Raw genomic sequence first — 15,000 nt, 5'->3', positions numbered from 1 at the left:
GTGTGTGGCCTGCATGGCAAGCGTTTCCGTGGGGCACAGAAGAGAAATATTGAGAAGCGGGCTTTTTCGATGTTTTGACCGAGTAAAAAATGGGACGAGGGCAAAAATGAAGAGAGTGGGGAGGGGAGGAAACTCTCCCCCTCCCTCTCTCTTCATGTTTGCTCGGTCAAAAGTTCTCTTCAGTGAAACTCAATGTAACGCTTGCTACGCATGTGTGTGACAAAATTAGCGAAACGTATTTGTGCACCGGAAGCCATGTTACACGTTACACCACCAAAATGGTTATCCCGCCGGAATAAGCATTTTCATGCTGCTCCCGCCTGGTTGAAACCACTTTGCTCCAGCTCAACCCATATTTCAACTGATTGACAGCTTATACAGCTTCCACATTACCAATAATGTACTTTCATGAAAGCAGTATTGAAGGCTTAACTTAATGCAAGAGTGCAGTTAGACTGAAAAACGACACTTACAGAGGATTGAAATGAGTGAACATTTATGCATTTCTATTTACTGTCAATGTTGAAAAGAAAGGCTTAAGTCAGCTCAGGTGAGGGGCAAATTTCTTTGCTGTGCTCTACCCAGCGCAACTCTACCTAACTGTCAGTGTAACGACAGGTGCTGGCCATTTTCAAGAGACAGCTGGTCTCCTACTCCAGACTCTACTTAAGAAAACGTATCGACTGTTAAAACGAACAGATCGGCCAAGTCGGGATGTTGCGCCTATGAGAAAATCTATATCCCGAGTAATTTGCAGATTCTCTAAATTGCTTCCTTCTCAGGTTCTATAAGACCTTCACTCACACAACTTTCTTCATCACTACTAGAGTCGAATTCGGACACTTCGTCTTCAACAGTATTCTTTGCAGGTTCGTCCTGGTGTGGCATGTCTCTGTTTGTGGCATTTGAAGTCGACTGAAAGCTAACTTTTTCTCCAATCTAAACTTCCTTTTGTTACAGGTAAATTAAACTTGGATTTGTTCCAGCCCTTGCCATGGTGGTTTCCTGGCGTACACTTCTCTGCCGCATAGACCCATGCGCACTTGTGCTGTCCCGCTGCTTTAAAATTTCGTCTCTGGTGGCTTTGATCGCTGGAGGGGTATTTCAAAAAGACCCAATCATCTCTCGGGGACCGGGTACCATGACCCACGGCTCGTGTAATAATAACTCGACCATGAAGGTGCGCATTTTATTGCTTCTTTTGCTGTGATTTCAAAGTCTCTCCCATATCAGAAAGCTGTGGAGACTGGGTTTTTATGATGAGCGACTGAATGCAGATTTACTACACGGAGGGTCATGCAACGCAGTAGATTGATGTCGTCATATCCCATCAGAACTAGATTTGGCTTTGTATGTTTCAATCTCCATTTGAGTAGCTTCCAGACCGACTCTACTGTCTTCGCTCCCACGCTTCCTTCAGAGCCATTTAAGGAAAGTGGCAAGCGTCAGTTCAGTTTCATGGTAGATGTTACATTCTTCCCTAGAACCTTTAATTAAGCACCTGCTCACTCTAAGGCCTGGTTCGTAAGACACGCAGGCGCAGTTGAAGTCTTCTTTCCAAGATGGTGGAGGAGAACAAACCTGTTTATTTTTTTTTTAACCTTGCGTTTGCGTTTCCCCGGTTAACACGTGTGAAATGCAAATGCAAGCGCAAATGCAAACGAAAGAAAACATCATATTTTCCATTTCTTGCATCTATGTTTGCGTTTGCATTTGGGTTGAGGTAGTTCACACGTGTATTTCCATGCCTTTGCATTTGCCTCGTACGTGTGAACCAGGCTTAAAGATTGCACCTGAAAGGTCGTAGGAGTTGCACTCCTTGTGCTTTTCCTGAATGGAAAATGCAGAAAAAAGGTTTCAAATACTCTTAAGGAATTCGGCAGTTTTCTTAAGGGTTGTTAATACAGTTCGTTTGGGTGTCGCAAACATATACCACGTTGTTGAATTTTGAGCAGATACCAGAGAGCTGAAAAACCTGCATTTTGCCATCCCCAGCAAAATGTGTCCCAAAGGAGAAAACTGCTTCTAACGTTTCCTTTTCATGCACAATGAATTGCAACGCAGTGTATTAATTCATAGGTTTGAGACGAGGTTGGCAGGTGCCTTCGCGCTCCGCTCATGTCAACGAATGCAACGTGGTTGAAAGAGATCGACCTTTGACCACAAGGTTACTTTGAACCCGCGTCACATGTTACTCCGAGAGGACAAACAGCAAAAAATCGCATGACCGGAATAGGTCTATTTTACTTCTTATTGCGTGGTTTCTAGGGATCGCTTTAGGGTCTTTTAGCAAATGAAAACTTTTCACCTCACTTGAGGTCACTTATTTAAAAATTTTCATATCCCACATCCCCCGCGATTTTAAGTCCCATCCCACATCCCGCCAAATCCATGTTGGACCCTCTTTAATGCTAACCTCAGTAGCGATAAGCTGTAATTTACTTTATTAATAAGTAACTGCTATGTTTAGATTTTTGCTAAGATCGTTTTTCTTAATCTCGGTCCCAGACCTACAGAAATTTGTATATAAATATTTTTCAAAATCATAACAAGTTACTTTAATAATATTTGAAAATGTAATGTTGTAGCATGCAGAACGTCGCGTTTGTAAAAATACATTGCTTCACGAGGTTTATCACCATGACTTATGTTTTATTTCTAATTAATTGAGCTTCAGTGGCCGAAGAAGAGTCAATTGATTAATTGATATAATTGCCTGATTCTTGTCAAGTTTTGATTCCATCGAATGGATACCCTAGACAATGAATAATGTTTTGACAACCTTAGTGTGCAGTCATTGTCAGAACAATTTCCAAGTTCATTACCACCAAAAACAGTCCTAATCAGGCAAAGAGGTACGTAAGAGATCACTCACATGGATGATCGTGATCATTTTTCATCAAGTTTTTAAAGACAGTAGAGTGCAAAGTCAAGTCATTTTGCAAGAGCAGATTCTTTCACTATATGCATGCCCTTACTTTTCCTTAGGCTAAGCGCTAGCAACAGGAAAACAATTATGGAACAGTGCATATATATCCGTTAAATATATGCTAGTACCAGCGATACAAAGATCCTGGAAACAAGAAGCTATTCAGGGTCTTTGCTTTTATCACAAGTTTTTTTCAATCACCCGTCTTCATCAGCGACGTTCACATTTGGCTACAAGTACGAAATTGAATATGTCTTCCAGTTTCTCAGAGGCAAGTCCACAGGACCATAAATAGTCATCCCTTGTTTACAAGTTCATAGAAAAGCTTTACGTCAGTTGTAAGAATTGGCTTTCAAATGACTGTCTAAAGAATATTTTAAAAATTTCTAAATTGTTTTGAAAACTTATTCTTGATCGAAATCCCCTGCTGGTTGCAAAATCAGATTATCAAAATGAGATCAAAGATTTCAGCCGCCAATGTTTTGGGCTCTAAGTGAGCCATAAGCTTGTTAGTACGTTAAGTTTATAGTTAGGCTTTCTCAATCCTCAGCCTGTTTAATATTCTAATCTACAGGGTCTTTTGCTAATGTAGTACAGGTCAAACCCCCAAGCACTATGAAAATGTAAATATCTTGGTCTTCTTAATGAAACTTAACTTGAAATTGGCCAACTCGAAAGCTATTGCTCCAGTGGCCACTGCGCACATACTCCTTATTATCATATAGCCCGTAAGGCCATATGATAATTGTTGGGGAAATCCCCGTATGTGGGCCGTACGTATTAGCGCGAGTAGGGCCGGAAGAAGCCGTACGGCCCTGCGAGGGACACGTACTGCTCATTGCGATGCTATTTTGTCCAAACATCATCTTCTGAGTGCTCATGAATAGTGCATGTAAAGAACCCTGGCCCTCGGGCTAAATATTTTCCCGTCCAGCCTTCCCACTCAATCAATAAGTACATTCTATTTATTCTTTATCCAATATATCAGTGTGCATATTTATCGTTCTCTCTTAATCCTCTTGTATGTTTAGTTTGTTAATAACTCGTAAACATTGTGAACAAATATTGAGTGGAATTGAATTGAATCATGCCAGTGCCTGGCTGGTCTTTCAACACTCATTTCACCCTTCCAAGGTGCACCTCAGCGGCTATTTGTTGTCTGTAGACAGGGAAAATGTCCGACGCATTTCCACTTATTACTTGCTGATGCAATATGACTGGTTGTGCGGTATTTTTTACCTCGGATTTATGAGTTGAATCTCCCTTTCCACTTCCCTTTGCAAAGGTTTTGTTCTTCCTTGTGTTGTTTAAAATCAAGGCCTGGCAGCATAGGTCACTGTTACAACACAAATTCCAAAGATTTAGCTTTTTAGTAAGGTTTTAGCTTTTTCAAGTTTTTAATTTACAAAACCACTCATTCTAATATTTTAACTTTATTTACAGTAGTGCAAAACAGATGGGCATCGGGTCACTTGTTTGTGATGTATTTCCATTTTCAGCTGAGAAATGTACATGTAGCTGCACGGTTTTCGTCATTGTGACTGTCATAATCGCTGCAATTAATATTGGTCTTATTGCTTATATTATTTGGCTCCATAGAAGAGGTAACTATCTTTTTTAGTATCGTAAATGTTATTTTGGTGTTTGTATTTACTGCCTTTGCCTACGGTAAGTATAGGTACTGGGTTACCGCATCAACTCAGAACTGCCAATATTTGAAGTATCACCAAGCGTTCAGCACACTAGCTTCTCTTTCTTATCTGTTTGTGAGGTCTTAAGGGTGTTACAGAGTTTAAGAGCAAAGGTTGGGAGATGGGACGTATTAAAGAAGGACAACACAGGTTTATTGTTCCTATTTCAAAAGAGTAAAAAAGTGGAAGGTGTAAACTGCAGGCCACAGGTCATTGTTTCACCCTAGCTGAAACAACTCGTTAATGATAACATTAGGCCTAAGCACTATGCTTAAGAGAATGTTTAAGCCTATAAGGTTAGCATCTTGGTAAAGGTTTAGGTGGTTTCAGTTATGGTAGAACTATGACCTGCAACCTGCAGTTTACTTCCTCCTGTAAAAAAAGGAAGGACATGCAGATGTCCTTGCAAAGTTTTACGACGTTGAATGTTAGCACAGTCTGGGTTTGAACCCAAAGTTCAGTGTTCAGTGTTGGGATTGGCTGCCCTGCTTTTGACATTGTTGTTCCACTTTCCTGTGTGTCTTTGTCATCCTGTTTAGTGAACTTGTGATCCTTCTCAACGGCAAGAAAGCCTGTTCCAAGCGTAGAGATTTAGGAGAGAGAAGGAAATTAATGTTTTGTTGCCAAGAAACAGGGAAAACAATGAGAGATCGACTAGAGTGACTATTTATCTTTTTAGCTTGTACGTTTTGTTTTCCCATTTCAGACCAAGTGATGTTACTCTAGGGAACAGTTTCTTTCAAATGTTATCTTACGTACGTGCATATGTATGCATGAATTATGAAAAAACAAAAGGAAAATTGCCTTGATGACATCACGTGGCCTGCAATGGGAAGACAAATATTGTTTGCAAGAACATGATCCAATAAACTTTTGGTAGGAGAGGTGTGATCTCCCTTGGAGGGTAAGGGTGCGTTGACTGGGTGTTTTTCAAGATGATCAAAAATGCCCATTGGAAATTTGCTCGTAATAATTATCTGGTTCGAATATATACGGGACAAAATTTGTCCAGAGTATTTGTGCTTACAGTTATTAACAGGCAAGTTCGGTTCACTGTCCTTAGAAATAAATAACGTTTAGGTCATTCAATATAGAGTGTTCATGCTCCTGAAGGGTCAATCGAATTCGACCATACCACCGCCAGTTACCCAGAAATGTATTAACATGGTCTTTCTACCATTTGTTTTGTAGGCATTGGAAGACAGAAAAGGTAATCAAGAGCTATTAGTGTCTTATATTTGCTTCTCTCACTCCCAATTGTAAATGACTCAATTTCACCAGTACATGTAAGTTCCTTTCGTCAATAATTTTTCAGTATTTGGAGACTACCAAGACAAGTTGCTGCGAGGGAGCAGCAACATGTTCTGGATTCATGAGAAGGTAGGACGAATTCTCCAACTCACCACTTTTTCCCAGAACCCATCATAATTAGCCAGGATGCACTGCGCCATTCACCATCTTTTACAAGAGTGCATTGTATTTAAGCAGAACGCCGCAAAACACTCTGTAGATTGCTTAAGTACAAGGTCCTGTAAATATGATATATGTTGTTCCATCGATTATTTACGGGACCTCGTGCTTAAGCAATCTCCAGAGTGTTTGGCGGCGTTCTGCTCAAATGCAATGCATTCTGGTAAAAGCTGGTGTATATTGCAGTGCATGTTGGCTAATTATGATGCATTCTGGGAAAAAGTGGGGAATTCAAGAATCCGTCCTACCTGCTTTGAAGCGGCAAGGATCTCATGGATATCCACACCAACCATAACTCTAAAAAAATGACCATTCTAAATCAGTTTCTAGAACTAAGTATTGAAATAGCAATAAGATAAACGAAAGTTTAGACCTAATCACTGAAATGGGCACTTAGACTTAATCTGTAAAATGAGAGTTTAACCTAGGGGACTCGTGGTGGATATATCCATGAGATCTTTCCCTTTTAAGCTTCCACGCATCAAACTTCCGAACATCGCTTCAGTTCACAGTTCGACTACCACAAGGAAAAATACCTTGTGCCTTACTCACTTCTATATGTACCGTTGCTTTGCTTACCAATGCTACACTGAAATTTGAAAAAATTTGCGAAATTTTAAGAATAAACCCGAGGCTGAAATAACGATATAATCGTGTGTGTTGAAAATCTGTAAATACAGTACAATTATACGTTTTTAACTTAACCGTATAAAATTATTTCTTTCTCTAAACATAATTGAAACATAATTGGGTACTTTCGTTTGTATCACGTGCTTCTGTGAGAAATTCTTTTTAAAGCCGCCAAAACGGCCAAGTGTGGTCTGGCGTGACATCTTGATATCTCTGACTGCGATGAAACGCGGTGGCGCACGTTCACAATAACGGGGATGTCATTTAAGCACAATACAAGAATATTTTCAGCCAAAAATCGGCAGAAAAATAAGAATATAAATTCATCCTAGGCCGCAAAAACAAGATTTTTATTTTTAAAAAAAGTGTACATGAATCAGTAGAGATGCACTAGATGCACTAGTATAGGCCATTTTTTCCGCTCTACATCACCTGACACCTTTTCATGGGCTGTTTACTAAAGGTAGATTGATCTCTGTAAAGAGAATCACAAGTTCATCTATTTAGACTTATGGGGGATGTGTTGGTTGTAATAGACCATTTTCTAATTCTCACGACTGGACTGGATCTAGCATGAAAGGGAGGCTAATGCGGGCAAATCTTTCCAAATGGAAATTAATTTGCCCGCATTAGCTTCCATTTCATGTTAGATCCAGTCCAACCGTTAGAACACGAACTGGCCTATTAAAGGACTTTACATACTGGCTGTAGAAGTTACGCTATTGCTTGTTTCATAAACATAATTTCCAGCAATACGTTATACAGAGGCAGATCATGAGATGGACGCCAATACATGGTTTATTCATCATTATTTAAGTTTCAGTTTATGGTTAGTGAAAAAGTAACCTTTGATTATCTTTGTTTGATGTGTTTTTTTTGTTTTCTTTTTTTGTCCTTTTTTTTTATAAAGGGCGTATCAAGAGTCGTCATATGAAAATGCAACGGAAAACACGGTATACTTCTATGATAAGTATTTCCCTCTGTCTGCTTTTTCCTCTCTTATCGTTTTTTGCAAAACAAGAGATAATAATTGAATTTTTTAAATTATTTTTTAGCCTTCAATAGAAATGGGAAATGTTGAATACCAAGTTCTACCCACCTCTCCTAATGACGTGCAAGGCGGTCAATACGCGCCTCTTAATCCTTCTACGCGCTCGTGGGAAATACTTAGAGATCATGTGACCATTGAGAAGATTATTGGAAAAGGCGCTTTTGGTCAAGTTGCCAAGGCAACAGCGAATGGTCTTCGAGGAATGCCTCAGAAAACACTTGTGGCAGTGAAAATGTTGAAAGGTTAAAAGATTAGTCTTTAGACATGATTAAAATAGTGGCTATTTAGTTACAATTCCTGTGATCTTTGCATAAATAGTGAATGCAGCTGAAAATATCTATTGCAGCATAATCGCATCTCGTTTTAAAGTTGACATGGTTAAATGTGTTTTTCTGTGGATTATTTATGCATCCTTGCAAGTGGCTTTTGGCGAGAAGAGTTTGTAAATCCTTTTTTTCCCTGATGGTTCAAGCGGCTCCTACGAAAAGTCAGCCTTCCAAAACAAAACTAAGTTTCTTTTTCGGTCTTTCGCAGCTGGCGCTCCTGAGTCAGACAAGAAAGACTTATTATCAGAGCTTGAAGTGATGAAGACCTTGAAACCACATCCACATGTTATTAAACTAATAGGCTGCGTAACTCAATCAGGTAAGCTATCGGTAAACATTGTGCATTGTGCTAGTAACAACTCATTTGATGAGGCTGAGTATGATATGAAGAATAGAGCGTTTTCACGCACGTGACTAGCAGCCATATTGGATTACCAAAACAAAAGGAAAGGAAAGGAAAGGAACTTTATTTAAGTGTCTAGTCGTTCTAGCGCTGAAGCACTAATTGGGGACACTGTAAATTGAAATTAACAATTAACACAAATCAAGTCAAATGTTGGTTTTTGAGAAGAGAGGAAACCGGAGTACCCGGAGAAAACCTCTCGGTGCAGAGTAGAGAACCAACAAACTCAACCCACATATGACGCTGAGGCTTATTTCCCTTTCGTAAACGGTCGTTGCCATTTCTCAGAACGGTCGTTGGGGGGAGCAGGGATGGCGCAGTGGTGAGAGCACTCGCCTCCCACCAATGTGACCTCGATTCCCGGACCAGACACCATAAGTGGGTTGAGTTTGTGTTGGTTCTCTTCTCTGCTTCGAGGGTTTTTCTCCGGGTTCTCCGGATTTCCTCCCTCAGCAAAAACCAGCATACAGCCGATTCCAGCTGGCTGTAAGCTGTGCTCCAAGGTCACACATGGACCGTATAGCAGCTGCCAGAGGCGCCATTGTATGCTGTCGGTTCGACCTTGTTGAGCTGCGTCGTTGCTGTACTTTGCGACGGCGATTAGCAGCGACAATTATTATTATTATTATTATTATTATTATTATTATTATTATTATTATTATTATAATTATTATAATTATTATTATTATTATTATTATTATTATTATTATTATTATTATTATTATTATTATTATTATTTGAAACGGTCGATGCCATTTTTTAGCTCTGAATTACACTCATTAGGTCTAAGAACTCAAAAGGCTGCGGTTACTGGGAGTTGTGTCTCGCTGGTCATATGAGTTAGGGTTCGGGTTAGGGTTCTGTTTAGGGTGAGGGCTAAGAACCCGAGTTCGAGTAAGGTATCGGCAAACATTGTGCAGATGGAAGATGTACTCCATTGAGGGGAATAAAGCCCTCTGGTATTGCCATAAAAATTCTTCACATCGCATCATTTCAATACCGAAATTAACAATTGTTTTTAAATCCTGAATACTGAGAGCTCTATCAAAGTGTACTTGGCTACGTTATAAGGTGTTTCTAAAGTTCTGAGAAAAGGTCATTGGCCAAAATCATCGTTTGAGTGGCTATTTGAGTCACAACTTTTGTTCGAGTGACGTTTTATCTGCTAGCTGAGAATAGCTGTTTAAGGAGTGGCTACAAAATTTGCATTTTATCGCATCTCATGTTTAGGACAGATACACAGCTTCCTGAAATGCCTTTAGGGAAATAAAATTAGCCTATCTCGTCATTTGCAGAGCCCTTCTTGGTGTTGATCGAGTATGTCCCGTACGGTGATCTCTTGGGTTACCTGAGAAAGAGCCGTGGTTTGCATGACACTTACTACAAAGACCCAGATATCAAACCCCAAACCAGTCTTACGTCGCAACAGCTGATGAAATTTGCTTGGCAAATCGCTGATGGGATGAAATACCTTTCTTCAAGATCTGTGAGTTGGCTTATCATTTAATTACAGATATTTTCAGGTCCAGCGAACTCTCTGTTGCTTTAGCAACGAATGGAATGGCAACTATGTTTCATACAATGAAACTTCAAGTGAAGCTATGATCCTCGCATTTATGAACGCAATTATTGCAATTGCGTAGAGAAGCCTTAAAAATTCAGGACTTCAACGGGGTTTGAACCTGTGACCTCGCGATACTGGTGCGACGTTCTAACCAACTGAGCTATGAAGCCACTGACCGACCGACCGACCGAGGTCGAGATGGATTGAACAAGAGAACGCCAGAGTTCCTTTTCCTTCATCAGGCTCCATATGTCATCCACTGAAAGATTGAAGTCCCGAGCCACAACATCCATGTAGGTGAAAGGTCGCCTCCCTCTGTTGGAGCACGGTAGTCTCCAGGATATCACCCTTGAAACTGGTCGGTCCTGTGCTCGAGTGCAGTGGCCTCCGAAGAGTGCCCTTCTCTGTGCGAGGATGGTTGATATCCAGGGAATGTCCCCATATATTTGTTCCTTGGTTTGGTGATCCCGCTAGGAGATGTTTTGCACTCTCATAAGAGACAACCACTTTTCACACGAGATTCTCTCAATTACTGTAATTAATTATTCAGTTTCCAAGCTACAAGCCAGCCTGACATCAACGTACTGCACGGTCTACTTACGATTTTCCGTACCAGCGCATAGTTCTGATAGATCAGCTTTTCCCAAAGATCACGTTTGGCAGACTCGAAGAAATTCATTAGTAGCACTATACGAATTTACCTTAAGCAAGTCATTGCTTCCAAGCTGTTTTGACCATCTGTAAAGATGAAAAGAGTCATAGTAGTAGTAAAGTTACAAAGCTGTTAAGTCTTGCGTCATTAACACCGTGTTCTACCGCAGATCATTCATAGAGATCTTGCCGCTCGTAATGTGCTGGTTGGAGAAAGAGAAACTTGTAAAGTGACAGACTTTGGAATGGCTAGAGATGTGCACCAAGAAAACATTTATGAAAGAAAGACAAAGGTATAGTGAGAAAAAAAATTAAGAAGGCAGAGCACAGACTGCAGCGAAAAGAGAAACTTGCGTTCCTTGAGAAAATGTAAACAAATTCACAAGCGGGTTATTAAAAAAATGGCCTGTGTTTGTAGCTGTCAAACCGTGTGCATGAAATTAAACAAATTGAAAAGCTTGCACGGTAGGTTAAACGATGAATTCACTGCAGAGGGGAGGTATTGAAAAAACCTGATCTTGTTCTACTTAAAGAGTAGCAAGAACTGTAACAAAACCCACAAGGAAAAAGCCCAAAAATACCCGACTTTTTGAGTATAGAAGGATTACGTTTTTGCAAACGTTAGCCGTGTAGCACTTATATTTGAACAGACTCAGATGATTAGAGTGTAATGTGAAAGGCTAGTTTTCAACCCCATATGAACCATGTGAGCGTTAGCCCTACTATTGGAAATAGGCCCACACAAGGACAGAGAAAAACTCTGACCAGGGTGGGAATTGAACCCACGACCTTCGGGTTAGATCACCGCCGCTCTACCGACTGAGCTACAAGGTCAGTATGGCGCGTTTTTAGTGTCAAAATTCAAAGGTGCATTCGGCAATTCAAACATTCAATTTAGCTATTCAAACCAACAATTCAAACATTCGATTCGGTGACATTCGGCAATCCAATTCAATTGGGCTTAAGGTTATCTTTAATGAATGTTTAGGATTCTTTCTGTATTGGTAAAACAGTAACCTGTGACTTTTTGACCTGTGTTTTGAACCTGACGCGAATTGAATATTTGAATTGAATGTTTCAATTGTCGAATTGAATATTTGATTGGAATGTTTGAGTTTTGACACTGAAAACGCGCCATGATATCTAAGAGCTTCCCTTTTTTTTTTCCCATTCATGATTCACTGTTGTCCAATTGCAAGTTCACTTGTTTTTTGTTGGCGGCATGAGGGAATGTCAGGTCTCACATGTGCAGTCCCTACAACAACATTCTGCTCCCGATTTGCATGGGTCTGTTTCTTTGGAGCACATTACCAAAATTTATATCGCTCCCGTGCTGGTGGTATAAATGAAAGAAAATTATGACAACTCTATAGGCTCTACCAACATGGCAGAGTTGCTGAAGCAAACAATGGAAGGTTCAAATCCAGGGACAGATTCTTAAAGAAAAGAGGGATAGTATTAGCAAAGAATGCTAATATGTTTTGTCTTCTTTCAGTATGAAGCCTGTATCTTTATGAATGACGATTAATAGTTTAAATGTTTTCTCTTTCTGCAAACACTAGGGCCGCCTTCCTGTAAAATGGACGGCATACGAAGCTCTCATGTTTCGAACCTACACGACCAAGAGTGATGTGTAAGTTGTCGCACTCACACCATCGCGTCATTTGTACACTCACGCATGTTTTATTTTGATTTACATATGTTTTGATTTTATACTATGTTTCGATTTTATAGCATGGTTTGTCTAAACACCGACACAGTTTAGCAGAAACGTTATCTCGAAAAAAATTCAGAAAGATCTCTAATCCCTTGTAACTTAAACCTCTGGAATAGGACCACCTGTTTTTGCTTGCAGAACCTCACATAGATAATTTAATGTTTAAACGAAAGAATATTTTTTTGATTCAAAACTACATTTCAAGAAGCATTAAAATGATGGTAATATCATTCTCGTAGCATAAATAATGACGAATTAAGAATATTTCAACATTTTTTATGAAGCAATGAGTGTACTCATCAGAATCTTCATAAGAGCAAAATAGACCAAAGACAGGGGTGATAAAGTGATTGATGCTACTGAGCACATTAAATATCTTATTCTTGTTCATTATTTTTATAGATGGAGCTTTGGAGTTCTTCTTTACGAAATTTTCACCATAGGTAAGCCTATCACAAAGGTCATTGTTGAATTGCGGCCATCTACCTCACGGATGGCATTTAAAATTGAGAAAACTATAGAGTTTTTATGGGGAGATAATTTTTATCGAATTTACAGTATATAGGGCCAAAGTGAAATCAATGATTGCATATTACAGTAAAGTTCTCAATAATGGAGAGCAGATGGTATATCTAATTGTCAGAATGTTTAACATGACAAATGCAAAATGGTCTTTTCTTTTGAGGTGGATCACCATATCCTCGGATGGATGGCAGAAAAATTGCAAATTTGCTTCAAGAAGGATACAGGATGCCCAAGCCACAACACGTGGACAATGAATTGTAACTACAACACTTGATTGCTGAATAACAAAGCGTTATCATGCAGAAAGGATGATAACAGCAGCCTCTAATTGTTTTTGATAAAACCTTCTCAAACTCATTAATAATTCATAAGGATTTTAGCCAATCAGAGTGCCCCATTGTGGTCAGGTGCTTATGTCTCTTGATACCCAATGAAACTACAGAACAAGAAATGTCCGAGTTAGTTCAAAAACTGATCAAAACACTGAGAAGACACGCTTGAGTTTTAATGAACGTTTATGCTAGTAAACAATCGCGGGAAAAGAAACAAATAAATAAACTAACAGAACCCAATGCATTTTAAATTTCGCGAATATTCAAGATAAAACTTTTGTAGTACCTTTTATCGTTAGAGTCCAGAGGATTAAAACGAACTTGGACACCCAATAGTTCAGAGAAAGTCAGAGCATTCTTTTCAGCAATGTCTGCACTGAAGGCTTCAACCTTGTGTAGTTCGTAGTCTTTGTGAAAAGTCCACTGCATTCTAAAACCGGCACTTGTACCACCTCTCTCGACCTCAGCCATTCGACAAAAATGTTCGCAGCCCAATTATTTTTATATTTAGTTGAAACTGGAACGGCCTCGTTAACCGAATCACTTCTTGGAAAGACGATTTTGGCAGGCGAAAACGACGTGATTCTGACTCGCTCTAACAGAAAAAGATCATCACATTACACTCATACTTAGTTACAAAAATTTTGAGAAGTCATGTCAAAAACTAGTGCTTCGTGTTTCTTCGGGGGTTCCAAACACCTCGAAACAATAAAAGTACTCCGCCTACGGCGTTCTGCTTTCGTCTTTTTCTCGGTGTTTGGAACCCCTGGTGAAACACTCGCACTCGTTTTTGACAAATTACGTGTCCTTTGACCACTCACATTCCAAGGAGGTCATCATGAAAAAGGTGAGCGAGCTTCCTATCGGTCAAAAAGCCCAAACGGTCATAACAATGTAGATGAAACGAGTTCAGTTTTAAGATCGTTGCCGTTATCCACGCTACTATAGCAGTAACGAAAGGAAGGCATGAAAGATTCATGCTTGAACCCATCACCTCTGCTATGCCGATGCAGTGCTCTATCAATTGAGCTCTCAAGCCATCTGGGAGCTACAACGTAGTCATTTCTTGATAGTGCGATGATCCTAAGACTTAACTTGTTTCGTTTCATCCCCGCAGTTCACATGTATTTCTTTAATACACTGTTCCTTCATAGATTACATGTTTTGTCAAAATCTCTGTCCTATTCCTTGCAGGTACAAAATAATGATGTCTTGCTGGTTGGAAAACCCCAATGCCAGACCAACATTCCTTAATTTGAAAGACAAGCTGAAAAAGATGGAAAATCAACATAAGGTGCGAATCTAAGCCGCGCACTAAGTATTAAAATAGTAACTCAAATTTTTTGATCCGTTTGTTCACATATTATTATCTTTAGGAGGCTCAAACCAGTTCCAATACTTTCAAGGAACTGCACTAATCTAAGGACTGACTCTGTAGCGCTATATAACCAAAGCATCTATGTTATAGTTTCATGAAAAAAGCAACTATAGCTTAACAAAATGCACTTCATAGAGTCACTTTATAAGTTACCATAGCAACATGTAACTCATCAAAACCCCTAGATTTTGCCCTTTAATGGTGATCTCAGAAACGCACTTGGTGAGCCCCATTTTTCTGTTACTGGAGAGCAATTCGTAGACTAAATAGAAACTCTATGCAAAGTAAAAAAAAAAAAAAAAATTCAATTCAGAGCTATCTTCGCAACTGGGA

The 15,000-nt window shown here is 39.5% G+C and overlaps 1 protein-coding gene across 3 annotated transcripts in view; it reads left to right on the top strand.

Moving 5' to 3' along the window:
* Positions 1 to 15,000, top strand: part of LOC137982364 (fibroblast growth factor receptor 3-like) — an 80,060-nt gene that overhangs the window by 63,693 nt on the left and 1,367 nt on the right. For 2 of the 3 annotated variants that reach the window (XM_068829469.1, XM_068829471.1), the window contains 11 exons: positions 4,429 to 4,533; positions 5,812 to 5,830; positions 7,631 to 7,673; positions 7,776 to 8,013; positions 8,306 to 8,416; positions 9,796 to 9,986; positions 10,886 to 11,008; positions 12,278 to 12,348; positions 12,835 to 12,875; positions 13,118 to 13,214; positions 14,484 to 14,583. In XM_068829469.1, the coding sequence (XP_068685570.1) occupies positions 4,429 to 4,533; positions 5,812 to 5,830; positions 7,631 to 7,673; positions 7,776 to 8,013; positions 8,306 to 8,416; positions 9,796 to 9,986; positions 10,886 to 11,008; positions 12,278 to 12,348; positions 12,835 to 12,875; positions 13,118 to 13,214; positions 14,484 to 14,583 (1,139 nt within the window). The remainder of the gene's footprint in view (positions 1 to 4,428; positions 4,534 to 5,811; positions 5,831 to 7,630; positions 7,674 to 7,775; positions 8,014 to 8,305; positions 8,417 to 9,795; positions 9,987 to 10,885; positions 11,009 to 12,277; positions 12,349 to 12,834; positions 12,876 to 13,117; positions 13,215 to 14,483; positions 14,584 to 15,000) is intronic. The other variant, XM_068829470.1, reaches the window with a different exon arrangement.

Source organism: Montipora foliosa, chromosome 13 (genome assembly GCF_036669935.1).
Source record: "Montipora foliosa isolate CH-2021 chromosome 13, ASM3666993v2, whole genome shotgun sequence".
Classification (NCBI taxonomy): domain Eukaryota; kingdom Metazoa; phylum Cnidaria; class Anthozoa; order Scleractinia; family Acroporidae; genus Montipora; species Montipora foliosa.
The sequence above is the reverse complement of the archived record's forward strand: the minus strand, read 5'-3'. Positions and strand labels throughout refer to the sequence as shown.